Source organism: Oncorhynchus gorbuscha, linkage group LG09 (genome assembly GCF_021184085.1).
Source record: "Oncorhynchus gorbuscha isolate QuinsamMale2020 ecotype Even-year linkage group LG09, OgorEven_v1.0, whole genome shotgun sequence".
NCBI lineage: Eukaryota > Metazoa > Chordata > Actinopteri > Salmoniformes > Salmonidae > Oncorhynchus > Oncorhynchus gorbuscha.
This window is the reverse complement of record NC_060181.1, coordinates 55,369,390-55,391,993: the sequence shown is the minus strand read 5'-3', so window position 1 is coordinate 55,391,993 and position 22,604 is coordinate 55,369,390. Positions and strand designations below refer to the sequence as shown.

The window sequence follows — 22,604 nt, the reverse complement described above, 5'->3', positions numbered from 1 at the left end:
GCCGGCAGGGGATGTCCTTGTCCCATCGTGCACTAGCGACTCCTGTGGCGGTACGGGCGCAGTGAACGCTGACACGGTCGCCAGGTATATTGTGTTTCCTCCGACACATTGGTGCGGCTGGCTTCCGGGTTAAGTGGGCATTGTGTCAAGAAGCAGTGCGGCTTGGTTGGGTTGTATTTCGGAGGACGCACAGCTCTCAACATTCACCTCTCCCGAGGCCATACGGGAGTTGCAGTGATGAGACAAGACTGTAACTACCAATTGGATACCACGAGGTAAATGAAAACATTTTTTAAAATAAGAATGTCCTGTTCTATACTGCACCATACAGCCTTTGGTGTCCTGTGCTGCACTGTGGTTCATATGAAGTGCTGTTCTATTCCACTCCACAGAGGGGCAGTGTTCACCAAGGTAAAGGCACTGTTGTTGTCTTTCGGTTTCATATCCGTTAGTATGGCTGACACAGATGGCTAAAATCATATTTATGTGCAAAGGGTTTCTTATGGTAAAGCCTGTTTGTGTGTTTGCTGTGCAGTGTTATGGTGGTTTCTGCATCATTGACATTGCCTTTGCTGTCACTGGAATGATAGAGTAATGACAGAATATGCACACTAGAGGGCGGTAGAGTTCTGTGCTGTGGTATTGTGACGTTTACACTGAATTCTTCAGCTCTTTTGTTCCCATGCCTGAACCTATTAGTGAATGGTGTACTCCTTCTGGGAAGTGAGATTTCACCTCATGTTAAACATTGCAGGACATTGCAGTACCTTTAGCTGGACTGTTGTAGTGTATGAGTTTGTCTATTGAGGGATGAAAGCACTTGAAGTTTGGTAATTCCGAGGTAACGGAGTGATGCTGAAACTCTGCAGTCTACACAAAATCTTCTGTCAAAATCTAAGAAAAAAGTTAACTAAAATATAGTCACTGCATAAGTATTCAGCCCCTTTGTTTAGGCAAGCCTAAATTAGTTCAGGAGTAAAATGTGGCTTAAACAAAGCACATAAGTTACATGGACTCCCTCTGTGTGAAATAATAGGTGTTGACATGGTTTTTTAATAAATAACCCTTCCTCTGTCCCCCATACATATAACATCTGTTTTACGAAGATTCAAGTATTGCAAGCACAGATGCAACTACAAAGACCAGGGAGCTTTTGGAAAGCCTCATAAAGAAGGGGAGTGACCGGTAGATGAGTAACAATAATAACAAATCAGACATTGAATGTCTCTTTAAACATGGTCAAGTTAACATTTATGCTGTGGATTATTTATTAAACCTCCCAGACCAAGAGGCCATTGGTGGTGATAACCATTGAACTCTGTAGCCTTTTTGGGATTGGAGAAAACTGAGGATGATGGATCAACAACATTGTAGTGACTACACAATAATGACCTAAATGACAGAGTGAAAAGGAGAGTACAAATATACAGAATGAAAATATTCCAAAACATGCATCTTGTATGGAACAAGGTACTAAAGTAATACTGGAGAAAAAAAACACAGCAAAGGAATACACTTTTTTCAAGCATGGTGGTGGCTGCATCATGGTATGGGTATGCTTGCCATTGGCAAATATTGAGGAGTTTTTAAAGGATAAAAATAAATGGGATGGAGCGAAGCACAGGCTAAATCCTAGAGGAAAACCTGCTTCTGTCTGCTTTACACCAGAGACTGGGAGAAGAATGTACCTTTCAGCAGGACAATCACCTACAACACAAGGCCAAATCTGCACTGGAGTTGCTTTCCAAGAAGACCGTAAACATTCCTGATTGGACACGTTACAGTTTTGACTTAAATCGGCTTGAAAATCTATGATATGACTTGAAAAACAGCATCTTGGCAGAGCTTGAATAATTTTGAAAAGAATAATGGACAAATAATGCACAATCCAGGTGTACAAAGCTCTTATAGACGTACCTAAGATGACACGGCTGTATTTGATGCCAAAGGTGTTTCTGACATGTATTGACCCAGGGAGCTGAATACTTATGCAATGACTATTTTAGTTTGTCTCATTTTTTATTTCAAATGAACTATCTTAAGATTGTTGACATAAAAATGGATTTGAATCCCACTTTGTTAACACAATAACAGGTGAAGAAATCCAAGGGGTATGAATAATTTTGCAAGGCACTGTATGTGGCTGTATGTATGTGTGTGTGTGAGTGTGCGTGTGTTTTGTCTGATTGTGTGTGTGAACAGGTGGAGGCCAGGCGATGAGCCAGAGGCCGTCTGTGATAGGCTGAGGGCCAGTGTGACGTTTCAGTGAGATGCTATAGAAGCACTGAGCTGGTGGGAGCAAGCTGCCTTCTGTGCTGGAGGAGAGGGAGAAGTGGATAATGAAAGACTGAGAGAGAGAAATATAGAACCAAATCCATGTGACGTTCTACAGTTATCTGAGGAACAGCCTCTCCTTTGAGGGTATGCCACTTCCCTTGACACACACACACACACTACATGCTCCCCCTCCAACTAGGTAGAGGGAGACAGAAACCAAGAGAGAAAAGGAGTCCGAGAGAGGGAGAGTTGTGAGTGTTCCACCACATGGCTGTGTGTGTTAAGAGTAAGCGCTAGCCAGTGTCTTGAGTGCCAGTAGTGAGTGTCTCCGGGACAGCAGAGCAGTGTGTTAGCCGGTGGCGGACAGCATGGCCCTGTTCAGCACCGGGCCCCAGAGCCTGGGCTCCTACTACTGCCTCATCCGCCGGAAGTTCAAGAGGAGGCGCAAGAAACGCTGCGAGCGTAAAGGTACTCCCTCCGATTCGCCTACCCGTGGTGTGTGTGATGTGAGTTGTTTGCTTGTGTGTGTGTGTGTGTTTCTCGCACCGGCTGTTTTGTTCTGCTTTGAAAGATTCTGTGGTAGTTTATCTTGGTCTAGAAGTGGTTACTTCTAGTACAATGATTCAATATAGGGAAGTAATGTCGTTGAAATACGCAACCTGTTCATTTAAATGATACGTGTCACTTGGTAAGATGGTGAAAATTGAATCTACCATCGACTTGTCTGTGTGAGGGAGTATGATGTAAATATTGAGTACTGTTCGGGGTGTAGAAATTGAACCCAAATGTCAGTGTGACACTGGTACTGCTGATTTTGGCACTGCACGAGGTTTGCGTCTCTGAATGTCTTAGTGTGAGTTCTGTGACAGGTTAGTTTTGAAGCATCTTTAGTGTTTTACAGTGCTTGTTTCTATTAAGTGAATGAGATCTGGTTCTGAGACCTCTCTGTGAGCGAGACTGACCTCTCTGTGAGCGAGACTGACCTCTCTGTGAGCGAGACTGACCTCTCTGTGAGCGAGACTGACCTCTCTGTGAGCGAGACTGACCTCTCTGTGAGCGAGCGAGGGAGAGACTGTCTCTGTAAATGATCTGACGGGCTCCTCTGAAACTCTTAAGCTTCTCCCTCCTGTTTTGCTCCAGTGCTCTGGGGATTAGCCCAACAAGGGAAGTAGTAATTATTGAGGTGCTCCCTCTGTGGCGGCATTGGTGATGTGTCAGCCATTTGCTTTGATAAATCCCCCTACTCCCCAGCTCCCCCACCGCGAACCGTCAATCCCAAGCCCCTTCATCCGTATAAATCCGCCCGCAGCTGAAGTTGCGTTTTTAGCCACGTGACTCTCTCACACCCCAAAAACGTATGACAGGCTTTTGTCTGTCAGCGTCGCCGGGCCGTCAGTCTCCGCTCGCTGTTGCCATGGAAATGAAGGCACCACTTTGCATGAACCTGGAGGAAGAATAACTTCATCGTTAAGTTTAGGTCATGTTATTCCGCCAACCTGTCCGAGCTACAGCAGCAGTAATTCCCTCAGCAAGCGGAAGCCCTGATGAGTCCCCAGAGTGTGTTAGTGTCGCCACTAATCGCCAGCGAGACTAACACAAACTGATGGCACGGGCTGGGCTGGGCTGTTCCCAGCCTCTGTCTGTCAGACCAGCTAGCCTGTCAGTTAGTGGCTAATGCTAGCTCTGCCAGAGGTTTATAGCATTGTAGTTCAGGCAAGAGACGGGTGTTTGCGCTCTCCTGGGAGGTTCGTTCACATTTCCCAAACACAAGTAAAGGTGCTGTATTGAAAACATCCACAGTACCCTTTTCTCATATTTTTGGCTGATTGCTGTGCTCCAATATCATTGACTCTGTACCAGAAGTGTGAACGGTATGAGTCTCAGGATACTATATGCAACAGCATGTTTTCCAACAGAGGAAGCTTCAATGTATCGCCCCCACAATACATTGTGGCGAGGAGGACACTCAAAAGGAAATGTCTCTCCAATGGGCCATATTTGTAATATGGAAAACGGGACCCAAGGTTTTGTGCGAAGCAAGCAGAATGTCTAGAATTAAGCTTTTGGAGACTGAGTGAGATACGCCCTGTCTTCACTCAGTGGATCCATTGCTTAGGAGGAAGAGGGGCTGTTTCAGTCAGTTCTGTTAGCCAGAAACTGTTCAGCCTTTTCTCTAGGAGTTCTCTTACAACACCTCACACATTCCAAGAGCGACTCGCTATGAGGTTAGCTGTCAGAGAAATCCAATGCTTTAGAAATGCTATTAAGACATTAGAATTGAACTAAGCAAACACACTTTATATCCAAAGTGCTTACATGCTAGATTAACAGGGTTGCAGATTTCCAAGGCACTCTGCGCCCATTGACAGCAGATTAGAATTAAAAGGCATTCAGGAAAGTGTATAATTTTCCGACTGAAAATCACTAATGACAGCAACTACCTCGATACAGCCACCCCACAAAAGCATTAACAAATTGGCTGCTGCAGAAAAAGTCTGCTCTAGCCTCGGCAGACCACATCAAACGGCTTCCAACAACAACAGTCAGAAAAGAGACCTCGTCGCATTCATCACTGAAAAACTAACGCCAAAGTGCTCGATTAAGACGACACCAAGTCGATGACTGCCTTATTCTGGTAGGTCGTAATTTAGTTGCTGGGGCCCCCACAATGCAAAACGGCACTCTTGTCATGATAAGAAACGAGCTGGGTCGCGGCGTCTCCGAGTGAACAGTGTGTAATTAGCCTCGATTTAACATTTGACTAAATGGCTGTCTCGGCGAGTGACGGATGGGGAAGCCACTGTAGCAGAACGATGCTTATGTGTGTTCAGCCAGGGAGGATGCAGTGACTGGGACTGAGGAGGGTTGGACGGCCCTTAAGTCAACGCTGCTACCTACAGTGTGCCTCATTTCCAATGGATTTGTGCTCGGAAAAAAAAATCCTTAAACAAAGAACTTTTTTTTTCTGTCTCATAACTGCACTGTGATTTTAATTTTATCACAAAACTAGCACTAACAGGTCCCGATCATCATAAAGGAAAACAAAATCGAATGAAATAAATACCTGACGCAACAATGCTGTAACGTTAGTAGGAGGAGATATGCACCGTTTCAAATGATTTGCCACGGATATAAATCACTCCTCACGTCATCGTGGTTAACAGTTGGGAAAATGGCAGAGTGATAAGAGGGAAGCAACAGCATTGAAGTCCTGTATGGCAATACTTCGAAGTTAAATGAGGTGGTGTTGAAATGCACATTTTGCGAGGTGGAATTGAACTGTAGTAGCGGCAGTGCAAGTGCAATGCTGAACGGGAGGCACCGCGTGAGACCCAACCTGTTGCTGGCAGCAGTGCGATAAGTGACGGAGGGAGAGAATCACCATGTGTATGTGACCAATAAAATGTGATTTGATTTGACAACGCAAGTTACACAAGTGATGGCAGTTGAGATGCAGCCATTGTCAATGGTAGAGACTGTTGGCTTCATTGCCTTAATGGCATATCTAGAACCAGACCACAAGATGCCACGTCCAAAACGGTGACCGGCCGGACGGTTACTCTGCAGGTACAGAGCGCGAGCTCTCAAACACCATACGTGGCGTTGACGGATTGTTAGACATCTATGAACACAATGTCATGCATCACTTCAATAAGCCATCACATCAATGAGAAGTGGGACATGAAGTCCCATGTACTGATAGCATAGAGGCACAGAGCAAAACTACCTTCGTTGCTGAGGGGGTGGGAGACTCAGTAAGATGAGCGAGCGCCTTCTGGTAGGTCTCCAGGATTGCGGTAGATTAAACTGCCCTCTGGTGGTCATACCCAGGACCATATCTGAATTGTCAATTCACGTAATTTTATGATTTTTTTTTTCTTATCATTTAAACAATTAAAAAAATAATGTTTTAAATGTTAAGACAACTGTTAGATTCATCACATCCCTAGGCGCTTATATGTGTGGATGGTTTAATAACTCCTTATCAAGCAATGTATGGCTGCTAGGGCTAATGAAGCTATGGCTAATGTGTTGCATTCATTCCTATATGCGCGCTAACAACACCTAGTGACAATTTGAGGACAAGCACCAAAGTGCAAGGGGAAGCTGAAACTGTACTCTTAACTTGTCTGGCTGCCTCCCTCTAACATTTCTAACTTGCTCCCGTCATTCCTTCTCCCTCACTTGTCTCATCTCAACAACTGTTCTGTCTCTCTCTGTTCCCTCCGTAGGTTCCCACCTTCATTTTTCTCCTTCTCTCTCTCCCTCCCTCTAACCCTTCACCCATCACTTCTCCTCACCATACTGCAGACATTCTCTCTCTCCCACCCTCTTGTTCCCTCTCTCCTGTCTGACCTTTCAGACCCTCACTGCTCCCAATTGTCCGTCGACATTACCTCAGAACCTGGTAATAACCCGAGGCAAGAGTTTAGCCCCTCTCTCACACATGCTCACTCACCCAAACCGTGCAAATAGAAAGTACAGGCACACACACACACACTCAAATGCATAGATTCTCTTGCAAATGGACATACAGTACCACTCAAAAGTTTGGACACACTGAGTCATTCAAGGGTTTTTCTTTATTTTTACTTTTTTTCTACATTGTAGAATAATAGTGAAGGCATCAAACCTATGAGATAACACATGGAATCATGTATTAACCCCAAAAAGTTTTAAACAAATCAAAATATATTTTAGATTCTTCAAAGAAACCACCCTTTGCCTTAATGACAGCTTTGCACACTCTTGGCATTCTCTCAACCAGATTCACCTGGAATGCTTTTCCAACAGTCTTCAAGGAGTTCCCACATATGCTGAGCACTTGTTGGCTGCTTTTCCTTCAGTCTGCAGCTCTACTCATCCCAAGCCATCTCAATTGGGTTGAGGTTGGGTGATTGTGGAGGCCAGGTCATCTGATGCAGCACGCCATCCCTCTCCTTCTTGGTCAACTAGGCCTTACATAGCCTGGGGATGTGTGTTGGGCCATTGTCCTGTTGAAATGTTAAATGATCGTCCCACTAAGCGCAAACCAGATGGGATGGCATATTGCTGCAGAATGCTGTGGTAACCATGCTGGTTAAGTGTGCCTTGAATTCTAAATAAATCACCAACAGTGTCACCAGCAAAGCACCACCACCCCAATTCTTCACGGTGGGAACCTCACATTTGGAGATCATACGTTCACCCACTCTACATCTAAACAAAGACACGGGGGTTGGAACCAAAAAAAATCAAATTTGGAGAGATGTCCACCGATCTAATGTCCATTGCTCGTGTTTCTTGGCCCAAGCAAATCTCTTCTGGTGTTCTTTGGTATTGGTTTCTTTGCAGCAATTCAACCATGAAGGCCTGATTCATGCAGTCTCCTCTGAACAGCTGATGTTGAGATGTCTGTTACTTTAACTTTTTGAGTTTGCAAGCTATCATTAAGGCAAAGGGTGGCTGTTTGAAGAATCTCAAATATAAAATATATTTTGATCTGTTTCACACTTTTTGGTTACCACATGATTCCATATGTGTTATTTCAACCGAAAAATGTCTGCACAAACTGTAATTAACCGTCTCAGGCAAGCTCATTGCATGCTCTTCGTCCTCACAAAGGTCTTGACCTGACTGCAGTTTGTCATCGTAACCGACTTCAGCGGGCAAATACTCGCCTTCATCCGTGAAGAGCACGCTGGTGGAGTGTGCTCTTCACGGATGAATCCCGCTTTCAACTGTACCAGGCAGATGGCACCCATTGACCACGTTTGGGATGCTCTGGATCAACGTGTACGACAGTGTGTTCCGGTTTCCGCCAATATCCAGCAACTTTGCACAGCCATTGAAGAGGAGTGGGACAACATTCCACAGCCTACAATCAACAGCCTGATCAACTCTGTGCAAAGGAGGTTGCTGCATGAGGCAAATGGTGGTCACACCAGATACTGACTGGTTTTCTGATCCATGCCCCTACCATTTTTTAAGGTATCTGTGACCTACTGATGCATATCTGTATTGTATTCCCAGTCATGTGAAATCCATAGATTAGGGCCTAGTGAATTTATTTCAATTGACTGATTTCCTTGTATGAACTGTAACTTTGAAATTGTTGCATGTTGCGTGATACTTTTGTTCATTGTAGATTTACGCAGTGTCACGCACGTGAGGATACTGGATCACCTGACCTGGCCTTGAATATGAAATACAGTGCACAGCAGGAGCATTGAGGCAAGGAAAATGGGAAGGGAGAGGGAGAAATAGATAGAGAGCAATGGAAATAGATAGTTAGGGGGAGGGAGACTATGCTGATACCAGCAGTTTTTGTCTGGTCAGCCTGCAGCACTTCAAAATATGATTTCAGAGAATGAGGCCATACACACACTCGTACACACACTCGCGCACACATTCATACACACTCGTGTCATTTGCACGCACACACACTCAGCAGCTGGCCCCGTGCCTCTAAATAGCTGTCAGTGCATGCCTTATTTCATCTTTGTAAACTTACTTTTTCACAATGTTTTTATTCTTGCTTCAGGTCATACAGCCCAATTCGCACTCCTAGACAGACAAACACACTCGCTTGCGCTCTCTCCTGTGTGTGACTTTTGTGACTGAACAGTGAGCACCGATACATCTGGCGATAGCCCGTGGAGAGCTCAGAAGAACTCATAACTTAGCCCCTCTCCTTAGCCACACACACACACACACACACACACACACACACACACACACACACACACACACACACACACACACACACACACACACACACACACACACACACACACACACACACACACACACACACACACACACACACACACACACACACACACACACATCTGCCCCACAGGCACAGTGCGTATATCATAAATCATAGCTGTCACAGGTTTTACAGCTCCCTCTGAAAAGGGGAAATGGAGGATGGCGGCAGCCACCCAGCGCCCTTGAAGAGGGAGGGAGAGCGAATGAGAGAGAGGGTGAAAGATATATTTTTTAGATTTTCATTGAATCGGCAGAAGCGCAGGTGTGTGGTCTTGAAGAGATAAACAGTCGACTAATATGGTGAAATGATGGCTACTACATTACTCCCCTTTTGAGCGAGGTACCTGACAACATTTCAACCATGTTGGTTTTGCCAGATTACTCACCATCCTATGGGGGTGTCATGCAGTACTAATTCTATCCCATGCATCAAGTCTTCTATTCATCTCCTATTTTCTCATTTTGCAAAATTGAAAATGCAGGGTTAGTGTTGTATTGTCACCCTCTTTTAAAGCTTTACATCACTGAGAAGGATGAGAGCAATCCCTTCCTGCTCTATGGAACACCTAGGTCAGGTCCGAATGTCCAGCTGGCACCTGCAGTTTGTAGCAGGACCTCCTAAACGCATTGGGAGATCTGCTCTTATTGAAGTCAAATTGGTGTTGGCAGGCTAATTCAAACAGGATATTGGTCATTAGTCAAACCAAATTGAATAATGGAGTCCGAGATGGAGGTTTGTGTGGGGGATACGGTTGAGCTGTCAGCGTGAGGTTGTGTGTGTGTGTGAAGGGGGCACGATAGTGGCGATGTTAGGCGGCCACGCTCCTCTCCCCCATACCCCGGCCCATCAGTTTCAACCCCCCCCCCCCACGAGAACCCCAGTTCATTAGGCCCCCGGTGGCCCCACACGTGTACCCCATTATGGTGCATTAGCTGGTCACCACCCTGGCCAACTGGACCGAGATAGAAACTGGACAGCGAGGAAGAGCGATTGGCTTGAACATTACAAAATCTCTGACTGGTTCACTTTCAAATTATTTTACAATTCCCTCCATTCTTAAAGTAAATCACTGATCTTCCATGGTTTGATTGACAAAAAGATATTGGATAGAATCTAGAAAAATTGCCGTTGCCTATCAAATAGCACAAGTCCATGATCAAATCAAATCAAACTTTATTTGCCACATGTGCCGAATACAACAAGTTTAGACTTTAATGTGAAATGAATACTTACAAGCCCTTAACCAACAGTGCAGTTCAAGAAGAAGAAATGACTTACCAAGTAGACTAAAATAAAAAGTAACACCATAAGAATAACGAGGCTATATACAGGGGGCACCGGTACAAAGTCAGTGTGCAGGGGTACAGGCTAGTTGAGGTAATCTGTACATGTAGGTGGGGATGAAGTGATAATGCATAGGTAACAAACAAACAGCGAGTAGAAGCAGTGTACAAACGGGATGGGGGGTCAATGTAAATCGTCCGGTGCCGAGTTTTATGAATTGTTCAGCAGTCTAATGGCTTGGGGGTAAAAGCTGTTGAGGAGCCTTTTGGTCCAAGACTTGGCGCTCCGGGTCGGTTTGCCGTGCAGTAGCAGAGAAAACAGTCTATAACTTGGGTGACTGGAGTCTCTGACAATTCTATGGGCTTTCCTCTGACACCGCCTATTATATAGATCTTGGACGGCAGGAAGCTTGGCCTCAGTGATGTACTGGGCCGTTCGCACTACCCTCTGTACCATATTACGGTCAGATGCCGAGCAATTACCATACCAGGCATTGATGCAACCGGTCAGGATGCTCTCGATGGTGCAGCTGTAGGACCCATGCCAAATCTTTTCAGTCTCCTGAGGGGGAAAAGGGTTTTGTTTTGCCCTCTTCATGACTGTCTTGGTATGTTTGGACCATGATAGTTAATTGGTGATGTGGACACCAAGGAACTTGAAACACTCGACCCACTCCACTACAGCCCCGTCGATAATAGGGGGCCTGTTCGGCCCGCCTTTTTGCCTGTAATCCACGATCAGCTCCTTTGTCTTGCTCACATTGAGGGAGAGGTTGTTATCCTGACACCACACCTCCAGTTCTCTGACCTCCTCCCTATAGGCTCTCATCGTTGTCAGTGATCAGGTCTACCACTGTTGTGTCATCAGCAAACTTAATGATGGTATGTTGGAGTCGTGTCTGGCCACGCAGTCGTGGGTGAACAGGGAATACAGGAGGGGACTAAGTACTCACACCTGAGGGGCACCAGCTTCGCGTTCCTAGGAAACTATGCATTTTTTTTTAACGTGTTATATTTCTTACATTAGTACCCCAGGTCATCTTAGGTTTCATTACATACAGTCGAGAAGAACTACTGAATATAAGAGCAGCGTCAACTCACCATCAGTACGACCAAGAATTTGACTTTCGCGAAGCGGATCCTGTGTTCTGCCTTTCACCCAGGACAACGGAATGGATCCCAGCCGGCGACCCAAAAAAACGACTTCGTAAAAGAGGGAAACGTAGCGGTCTTCTGGTCAGACTCCGGAGACGGGCACATCGTGCACCACTCCCCAGTATACTTCTCGCCAATGTCCAGTCTCTTGTCAACAAGGTCGATGAAATCCGAGCAAGGGTAGCATTCCAGAGGGACATCAGAGACTGTAACGTTCTTTGCTTCACGGAAACATGGCTCATTGGAGAGACGCTTTCGGAGTCGGTGCAGCCAGCTGGTTTCTCCACGCATCGCGCCGACAGAAACAAACATCTTTCTGGTAAGAAGAGGGGCGGGGGTGTATGCCTTATGGCTAACGAGACGTGGTGTGGTCACAAAAGCATACAGGAACTCAAGTCCTTCTGTTCACCTGATTTAGAATTCCTCACAATCAAATGTTGACCGCATTATCTACCAAGGGAATTCTCTTCGATTATAATCACGGCCGTATATATTCCCCACCAAGCAGACACATCGATGGCTCTGAACGAACTTTGACTCTTTGCAAACTGGAATCCATACATCCTGAGGCTGCATTCATTGTAGCTGGGGATTTTAACAAGGCTAATCTGAAAACAAGACTCCCTAAATTGTATCAGCATATCAGCATATCAGCATATCGATTGTGCAACCAGGGCTGGCAAAACTTTGGATCACTGCTATTCTAATTTCCGTGACGCATATAAGGCCCTGCTCCGCCCTCCTTTCGGAAAAGCTGACCACGACTCCATTTTGTTGATCCCTGCCTACAGACAGAAACTAAAACAAGAAGCTCCTACACTGAGGTTTGTTCAACGCTGGTCCGACCAATCTGATTCCACACTCCAAGACTGCTTCCATCACGTGGACTGGGATATGTTTCATATTGCGTCAGACAACAACATTGACGAATACGCTGATTCGGTGTGCGAGTTCATTAGAACGTGCGTTGAAGATGTCATTCCCAGAGCAACGATTAAAACATTCCCAAACCGTGGATTGATGGCAGCATTCGCGTGAAACTGAAAGCGCGAACCACTGCTTTTAATCAGGGCAAGGTGACCGGAAACATGACCGAATACAAACAGTGCAGCTATTCCCTCCGCAAGGCAATCAAACAAGCTAAGCGTCAGTATAGAGACAAAGTAGAATCTCAATTCAACGGCTCAGACACAAGAGGTATGTGGCAGGGTCTACAGTCAATCACGGAATACAAAAAGAAAACCAGGCCCGTCATGGACCAGGATGTCTGTCTCCCAGGCAGACTAACTAACTTTTTTGCCCGCTTTGAGGACAATACAGTGCCACTGACACGGCCTGCAACCAAAACATGCGGCCTCTCCTTCACTGCAGCCGACGTGAGTAAAACATTTAAACGTGTTAACCCTCACAAGGCAGCAGGCCCAGACGGCATCCCCAGCCGCGCCCTCAGAGCATGCGCAGACCAGCTGGCTGGTGTGTTTACGGACATATTCAATAAATCCTTATCCCAGTCTGCTGTTCCCACATGCTTCAAGAGGGCCACCATTGTTCCTGTTCCCAAGAAAGCTAAGGTAATTGAGCTAAACGACTACCGCCCCGTAGCACTCACTTCCGTCATCATGAAGTGCTTTGAGAGACTAGTCAAGGACCATATCACCTCCACCCTTCCTGACACCCTAGACCCACTCCAATTTGCTTACCGCCCAAATAGGTCCACAGACGATGCAATCTCAACCACACTGCACACTGCCCTAACCCATCTGGACAAGAGGAATACCTATGTGAGAATGCTGTTCATCGACTACAGCTCGGCATTTTCATCTTTGCTTATGGCCTTAAAGAGTTGGTTGAGAGTGGTCCTAGTGCCAGACCTGAAGGATGGATGTGCTTTAGAACAGTGTCATTCATTTATTTTAACTGTTGGTTCATTTTAAGAAATTAATTCTGTCTGTGTGTCTCCAGAGGTTTTCAAAATTATTTCAAGTATTTTGCTTTTGACCCAGACTTCACTCCAGAGCTAATCTGATCCATGTGTTGTAGTGAGGACTGTGTTTTGTCAAACTTAGAGAGAGAGTGGGTGTGGTGTTAATAAGACAAACCCCAAGTGTTTTGAGAGGTGTGTGTGTGTGTGTGTGTGTGTGTGTGTGTGTGTGTGTGTGTGTGTGTGTGTGTGTGTGTGTGTGTGTGTGTGTGTGTGTGTGTGTGTGTGTGTGTGTGTGTGTGTGTGTGTGTGTGTGTGTGTGTGTGTGTGTGTGTGTGTGTGTGTGTGTGTGTGAGTACCTGCGACATATATTCTACCTTGACTTGCTCCCATTATAATCTGCTCTCTCTCCTGACCAGTCGCTCCATGGGACCTGTGAATGGCAATCTCACATAAAACCATCAAATAACAAAATTCATATTGATTCTCTTTTCTCTCTGACTCTCAGTTTTTGGTGTAAGATGACCCTTATTGTGCTGTTAGAATACACATGTGGATGTATTTCTTGGGGGAAGAAAGCTGTTTTCCCAAATTCCGAAAACTTCTGGATAGAGATTTGGATCGAACAGTGTCTTCTGGTTTGCTCATGTGGTCGTGGTATATTTGTATGGAGCAGTCTGTATTGGCGTTTCCCTGTCTACGGTCCCGAAATAGTCAGTTTTGTTTGCCTATCCGGGTGTGCAGTCGATATATTCAGTTTCACTAGTGTGCAGCGTGTTTGTTTGCACGTTTCTTTCTGTGTCTGAGTGTTTACAACAGACGCAGAGCTGCCAAGCAGGCCTAATTCCTTGCTCGTCTCGTGTCTCCTACACGCTGTGGGCGGTCACACCGACATGTCTGACCATTGGGGATTGGAAAATCGATGGCAGAGAAGGGGCTTTTCTGTATTAAGTGTGCTCTTAATGCAGCTTGTGTCAGTGAGGATTCCTTCAGTGCTCGGGCTTAAGTCAGTGTTGTCAGGCTTTTAAAGGCAGCACGAAAGGAAAACTAAATAAAAAGCTCCACCGACAACAAGCAGTGGCTGAGAGGCTCACACATTTTCTTTCGTCAGAAAGGCTGGGTTGTTTTGATATTACGGCGGGGGGGGGGGGGGGATTAGTTGGAGGGAGAGGTTATGGATTCCCATTAAAACGTGGCATTAGCTAAGTTCTATGTCAAATCAAGTTTCATTTGTCACATGCGCCAAACATAACTGGTGTGGACTTTCTACCGTGAAATGCTCGCCTGAGAGCCCTTCCCAACCACGCAGAGTTTAAAAGTAATAGTAACACGAGGATATAATATAATCAAATACACAAGAATGTCGCTCTATACAGGGAGTACCAGTACCAGATCAATGTGCGGAAAGAGGTAGATATGTACACGAAGGCAGGGTAAAGTGACTAGGCATCAGGGAAGATAACGATAAAAGTCAAATAAAGAACAGAGTAGCAGCAGCAAATGTTGAGTGTAAAAGTGTTGCCCCGTAGCTCAATCGAAATAAAGAGCTGGCCGTTTAGGGTGAATTGCGAAGTGGTGCTTCACTGAGGGAGAGCCCCTGACCTGAGCTCTCATGTCACTGTACAAATAAAAAAAACAATCAAATTGTCAGTAGACCAATTGACCAATCGCAAGCCACAAGCCCTGTCAGAAGCGCAATCAAAAGACAACACACTTTCATTTGACCAATTACAAACATTGCACTGCCAATGCTCCCATAAGGCTGTTAATAATTTTCTGCATTGTGGTTACAGGTTGCAGACATTTTTTGCTCCTGACCATAGACATATATACATTGACCTTTTTTCCTTTATGGATGGTATACATTGCAGACCTGTTGGACTTCACAGAATACTTTGCCTTTTGCACTGGACAGAAATGAACTTATTTTCATGCACCTCTGCCCTTCATGCCATCTTTCTATTACCGAAGTTCCTCCTCCTCTCTTCCCCACCCCCATCACTCAACCTCTACCAGCGTTTGGCCTGACTGTTCACCTCCCACTGCCTTTCAAGGGCAGGCCTATCCTCATTTCTCTGTTTTAGGAGACATAATGATTCTCTTGTACCTAGAATAGGATTGCATTTTCTGTTTCTCTCCTCTCCCTCCCTCTCTCTCCATCCACCCTTTCCCTGTTCCGGCGGCTGCAGCTCCCTCCACGGAAGCGTCGTGCTACCGCTCCACCGCAGCGAAAGCGAGGGATGAAAGACGAATCAAAACACCGTATTTCCCTCGGGCCCTCATGCCGCCGAGATTGAATTGGAGTTTTCTAATCTTCTTTCTCATCTTTTCTCTCCCCCTCCCTCGCCCCAACCATCCATTGAAATACCATCTGAAACCAGCCCCTTTCACAACTGGTGGGATATGGTATTGTTTTGGCGTAAGGAATAAAGAAGAGGAGCAGACATCTACCAGTACAAGACCTCTAACCCGATAATAGGAATCTAATAATCATAAGCACATTCTACTGGTTCAGCCACACATCTTTAGCTTGGAGACTGAACGTTATGCCACCGACGTTCCTTACTTCAATTGTTATGGCAAAAGTTGTCGTTTCTTCGCCATCTTGTCAATGACTCGCCTTTCTTACTTTCCGTAGCTAGAGTGGAACACTGATATGACACGCTGATCGCTGACACCAATTTCCGCCCAACAATTTTAATGCTAAAGAGATATTGAGTCATAGGAATTTGGAAGGATCTCTCTCTTAAAGCTGGTATGAAAGTGGAGACCTGGTCAGGACCAGAGGTGGAAAAAGTACTCAATTTTCATACTTGAGTAAAATTCTATATATTAAGCACACCAGATGGTATAATCTTCTTAGTTTTTAATTTATTCCCCACCAAAAATTGTAACCCAATTTTCATCCTATCCAATTGGTAGTTAGTCTTGTCCCATCGCTGCAACTCCCGTACGGACTCGGGAGAGGTGACTGTTGAGAGCCTTGCGTCCTCCAAAACACAACCCTGCTAAGCCGTACTGCGCCTTGGCACACTGCACACTTAACCCGGAAGCCAGCCGCGCCAATGTGTCGGAGGAAACGTCGTACACCTGACGACCATGTCAGCGTGCATGCGCCCGGCCCGCCACAGGAGTCACTAGAACGCGATGGGACAAGGACATCCCGGCCGGCCAACCCCTCCCGTAACCTGGACGACGCTGGGCCAATTGTGCTTAGCATCATATCTGAGTGTGTCCCTGGCTGTCCGTATATTTGAAAAACAAGAACATCAAGGGGCCTCCCGGTCGCAGCCGGCTGTATTGAACCAGGATCTGTAGTAACGCAGCTAGCACTGCAATGTGGTGCCTAAGACCGTTGCGCAACTCGGGAGGGCCCTTGATGTTCTTGTTTTTAAAATGTACGGACAGCCAGGGACACAGTCAGACATTATTTACAAACACAGTATTTGTCCTCCAGATCAGAGGCACTAGGTATGACAACACTTTATATGAATAGGTACGTGAATTGGACCATATTGCTGTACTGCCTGAGCATTCAAAATGTAACAACTACTTTTGGGTGCCAGTGAGAAATGTATGGAGTAAAAGGAACATATTATCTTCAGGAATGTAGTGGAGTAAAAGTTGTCGAAAAATATAAAAAAGTTGAGTTGTTTTTTGGGGGTATTACTTAAGTAGTACTTTAAAGTATTTTTACTTCAGTACTTTACACCACTGGTCAGGATGCTCCTCTCTACATCGATTACTTTTTTTACAGCCACTGACCCATGTGGAGCAAAAAAAAGCAGCCGGTTAAATGCGGCCTCTGTGGACTGACTGTGGGCAAACACTAAGGCCAAACAGATGCAGCTGTGCTAACACTGTGTCTAAGCAGGGCTGAGCTGTCCATCCAGCACTCTGGTACCCCGGCCTGGCACCCGTCATCTGGCTACTGAGGCATGAAGTGATGCCACTAATACCCTAACAAGACTTCTCCCTCAGATCATCGACAGACAACTTATTAGTTAGTTGCGCTGAATGACCAGACAGGTCTCTGGTTCTGCCTTTGTTGTGTCCTTGGCCCTAACTCACCACTGGATTGTATTTGTCCTTGCAGTTTAGTTTTTATGAATGCTGTAGATGCACGGGCCTTAGATTGGAACAGATCTCATGGCTGCTTACTGATTCATGAGCGGCTCGTGAGCGAAGCGGTGAAACGGCTCTGAGACCTCATAATAGAAAGCGACGGGCGCACGAGCCAGCCTAAATGGGCGAATCTCGAAACCTCTAATCGCCAAAGAGGCATTTAGCGTTCAAGCCTACGGGTGAAATAGGGTACAAGGTGGGGAGGTGCAGGGTGGGGGGGGTGGGGAATCATTGGACGAAGGAAGGACACCTGGCTGGAGTTTGACTTGGCTACCTAAAACACATAATCCCTCCTACCCCCACCCAACTAGCCCCCTCACAACCGCCCCTTTTCATTTTCAATCATAGGACTGAATATTAGTCTTTTAATAGGGTCGTAATTTTGCTAGCATATTTGCTGTCACCCACCATTAGCCAAGATTAATTAGGCCATTTAATTTAGCTTAAAGTGTCGGTCATGAGGAATGGTGCATGGGAACAAGGCAGAGAGCTGGAATCAGCACAATCTGCTCCCCGTCATAACCACTCTCTCTCTCTCTCTCATTGGATTCATCATGATTTCGGCACTCCTGCTTCACATGTGCTGTAGTTGCAGGGGGACCAAGCTGTTAGACCTGTGTGTGTGTGTGTGTGTGTGTGTGTGTGTGTGTGTGTGTGTGTGTGTGTGTGTGTGTGTGTGTGTGTGTGTGTGTGTGTGTGTGTGTGTGTGTGTGTGTGTGTGTGTTGCGTGTGTCTCCTGTTCCATTCATCTCTTGACTACTAGGATTTTATTTTAAAAGAGAAATTCTCATCGACTTACTTCTCTAAAATGTTCTATGCAATGATTTTTTCTAGTTGTCGAATTTCTAGTTTATGTGGTTTCATGGAAGGGCGACTATTGTACACATGGCCATCGTAGCTTCTACTTATGTTACATACTACAGCTGCGAATGAAGACCAGTGCAGACTGGGGAAAACAGAAAATATATTCCCATAAGAGAATGTGATTATTAGCAAAGAGCATTTCTTTCTAGGCCAGAAACAAACTACGCACTCCCTTGGGCGTCCATGTCTGGGCCTGGATCTTTGCTATGTTCAATACGAACATGATCAACACTGCTATTTAAGACTGGAATTGGAAAGTTGATATATGTAGTAGAATTATTTGTTACTTCTTGGTAAAAGATTAAAATAATTCATCACATTTGGTAACAACCTTATATAAAATTTGACATAAATGTAACCGGTTCTGAAAACACACAGTACCAGTTAAAAGTTTGGACACCTACTCATTCAAGGGTATCTTTCTTCTTTAAATAAAAACTATTTTCTACATTGCAAAATAGTAGTGGAGATGTCAAAACTATGAAATAACATGTATGTAATCATGTAACAACCAAAAAAGTGTTAAACAAATCAAAATATATTTGAGATATTTAGATTTTTCAAAGTAGCCACCCTTTGCCTTGATGACAGCTTTGCACACTCTTGGCATTCTCTCAACCAGCTTCATGAGGTAGTCACCTGGAATGCATTTCAATTAACAGGTGTGCCTGTTAATTGAAGTTGTGGAATTTATTTCCTAAATGCATTTGAGCCAATCAGTTGTGTTGGTAGGGGTGGTATACAGAAGATATCCCTATTTGGTAGAAGACCAAGTTCATATGGCAAGAACAGCTCAAATAAGAAAAGAGAAATGCCAGTCCATCATTACTTTAATACATGAAGGTCAGTCAATACAGAACATTTCAAGAACTTTGAAAGTTTCTTCAAGTGTAGTCGCAAAAACCAAACGCTTTTATGAAACTGGCTCTCATGAGGACCGCCACAGGAAAGGAAGACCCAGAGTTACCTCTGCTGCGGCTACCACAGAATTCTACAGCTATACTCCATCCCATCTGTTTAGTTGGACTGTCATTTGTTTTTCAACAGGGCAATGACCCAAAACACATCCCCAGGCTGTGTAAGGGCTATTTGACCAAGAAGGATAGTGACGGAGTGCTGCATCAGATGATCTGGCCTCCACAATCACCTCAACCCAATTGAGATGGTTTGGCATGAGTTGGACCACAGAGTGAAGGAAAAGCAGCCATCAAATGGTCAGCATATGTGGAAACTCCTTCAAGACTGTTGGAAAAGCATTCCTCATGAGGCTGTTTTGGAGAATGCCAAGAGTGTGCAAAGCTGTCATCAAGGCAAAGGGTGACTACTGTGAAGAATCGAAAATATATTTCAATTTGTTTAACACTTTTTTTGTGGTTACTGCATGATTCCATATGTGTTATTTTATAGTTCCCTAAACTATTCTACAATGCATAAAATAGTAAAACAAATAAATAAAAACCCTTGAATGAGTAGGTGTGACCACACTTTTGACTGGTACTGTCAATATATTTGTTCAATGTCTCCAGAGTAATGCATATTGAGTGCTTTAACAGTAGATCCTTTCCCTCTTGAGATAGTTAGGGCTCACAGGCAATCCTCCAGTACAACTGTGTGTTCTTGATGTATGACTTAAATGTCAAGTATGATTGCGGTAGAAATCTCAGGATTAGATTCCAGGCCAGACACCACATTCACCTGCAGAGAGTCAAATCTGCTCACCTAGAAATCCATCGGCTTTGCTGTACGGTACAACTGTTCGTGCACTGTAGTGCATTTTCTACCGCCAGGTAAATGGCTGTCTGTGTCATGCCCGGCTAAAAGGCATGTCCATGTCAATGGCTGTATATCTCCCGGCAGGCAGCTGGAAATGAGGTCTAATCGGACGGATATTAAAGTCACAATACACTGCTTCCGACTATTACGGCCTGTCAGCACCGGGCCCCCTCTCCTCTCTCGCCCAGATTAGTATTCCCCTCTGAATATTTATACACTCACCGTAGGCTTAACCTGGCTGTGTCATTTTCATCTCACTGCACTGGTTGTGGGTATGGGTGTGTGTACATATGAATATTTTGAGAGAATTTGAAAAAAAAATCACACACCCACTTGGTCCCCTCTTAGAGTTGTACGTGGTTGTGTCTTCACATGGGCAAGTGTGTTATTTGAAGTAGAGACATCTAGGTTGCGTTTGACCATCCCTTCCTCTCGTGTTGTTCTCAGGTGGAGCCGGAGCTCGGCAGCCCCGGCAGAAGCTCTTCACCATGGACGTGGATGAAGAGGAGAACATGAGTGAGTGTGTCCGTCTCTCCCTTTGTCCAATTGTCTGTCTGCCTGTGTCCATTTGTTCCCTTACCGGATCCACTGCTTAGACACACACACGCACACACACACATACACAAAGGACATACACAAACTACAAGCACCGCACATACAGAAACCTCACTGCAAAACTCCATAAATTCCTTGGATTCAACTTATATTGCTCTATGCACACCCTTTAAAAAAGAAATGTCATCCTCAATCACACATTCAAATTTAATTGGACATTTTGGGAGGAATCTGAGCCCTGAGCTCCAACCAGCCGTGCCTGTGAATGAGTCTCTGCTCTAGATCCCCACCTCTCTGAACAGACAGAAGAAATGGCTGCCTGGTCTATCCCAGGATGAAATGGATGGTTGTCATTGTAGTTTCATATCCCGGTTTCACGCTGAGGGCCTGCTGACAATGTCACCTTCATTACAATTGGCCGATTTCTGTACATTTTTTCAAAAACGCCAGCAACTGGCTCAAAACAGAGGGGGACATTTCATGTAGTTTTGATACTGGGACTACTGTTATCATTTATCTCCAGGTTAGTTAGCCACTGTAAAGATGGCTACAAAACATATTACTCCGAGCAATGGAAATGTGCCATTTACTTGAACACCAGGAGGAGTTCATCATATTTGTTTGTTCCTCAAGTATGCTCACATTCATACCAGCTGGATTCCAGTTTGAAAAACAGTGTTCGGGAACATACCCACTGATATGCTCACATTCATACCAGCTGGATTCCAGTTTGAAAAACAGTGTTCGGGAACATACCCACTGATATGCTCACTGACATTCAAAATACGCAATAGCCTCAATAATATTAAGCTCCACTGAAATCGCCGGGACATTTACATGTTCTGTAGCTGTACTGAAATGAATGTAATTTGGCCTAAGTATTAATTGGCTCATCAAAATTCAACTGTCACTGAGCATACGAAACATTAAGAACACCTTCCTGATATTGAGTGTCCCTTTGCCCTCAAAACAGCCTCAATTCTTGAAACACACGGGAAACTGTTGAGCGTGGAGAAACCCAGCAGCATTTCAGTTCTTGACACAAACCGGTGCACCTGGCACCTACTACCATACCTCGTTCAAAGGCACTTAAATCTTTTATCTTGCCCATTCACCATCTGAATGGCACACATCTACAATCCATGTCTCAAGGCTTAAAAATCCTTCTTTAACGTCTCCTCCCCTTCATCTACACTGATTTGAAGTGGATTTAACAAGTGGCATCAATAAGGGATCATAGCTTTCACCTGGATTCACCTGGTCAGTCTATCATGGAAAGAGCAGGTGTTCTACACTGTCTATAATGGCAAAAGCCACTTATTGTTACAGTATTCATGCCTTTGGTTTTTCTCCTTTGTAGTTATTTCCCATACTTCCCCTTGTTAAGACTCCTTCTTGCCTGGCTTGTGCATGGCTTCCCCAGAGTCCACCAGCCTATTCTCAATGTGTCAGTGATACTCCCCACTTCAAGACCTCCTCCGAAAAGCACTCACACACTTCCATGCTGCGTAACGTATACATACTGTACCTTAGATGACACGAGGCAAATACATATCTGAACACTTGGAATAAACTACATCCAAAGTAAATGAAATCATGTACATTATCGTTTGAGTGGAACATCCTTTAAGGCTATTAAAGAACATCCTTGAACAAGGCAGTTTAACCCACTGTTCCTAGGCCGTCATTGTGAATAAGAATTTGTTATTCACTGACTTGCCTAGTTAAAAAAAAAAAAAAAAAAAAAAAAAAGGCATGGGCACATTATAAGGAGGGGTAGGGCTTCATATTAGTCTGGGTATATAAGAGAATTTGGAAAGACGTGAGAGCAGGATTATTTTTGTTTGTCTGGCTTGTGGGATGTGCCCTCTATTTTAGTATGCAGAAACTCTACGAA

General features: G+C 44.9%; 1 protein-coding gene across 7 annotated transcripts in view; it reads left to right on the top strand.

The window, feature by feature from the left end:
• Positions 1–22,604, top strand: part of LOC124043777 (double-stranded RNA-specific editase 1-like) — a 176,423-nt gene that overhangs the window by 117,859 nt on the left and 35,960 nt on the right. For 5 of the 7 annotated variants that reach the window (XM_046362729.1, XM_046362728.1, XM_046362726.1 and 2 more), the window contains one exon: positions 20,600–20,668. In XM_046362729.1, the coding sequence (XP_046218685.1) occupies positions 20,641–20,668 (28 nt within the window). In that variant the 5' untranslated portion in view covers positions 20,600–20,640. Of the gene's footprint in view, positions 1–2,300; positions 2,746–20,599; positions 20,669–22,604 lie in introns of those variants that run through there. The other 2 variants (XM_046362724.1, XM_046362723.1) reach the window with 2 other exon arrangements.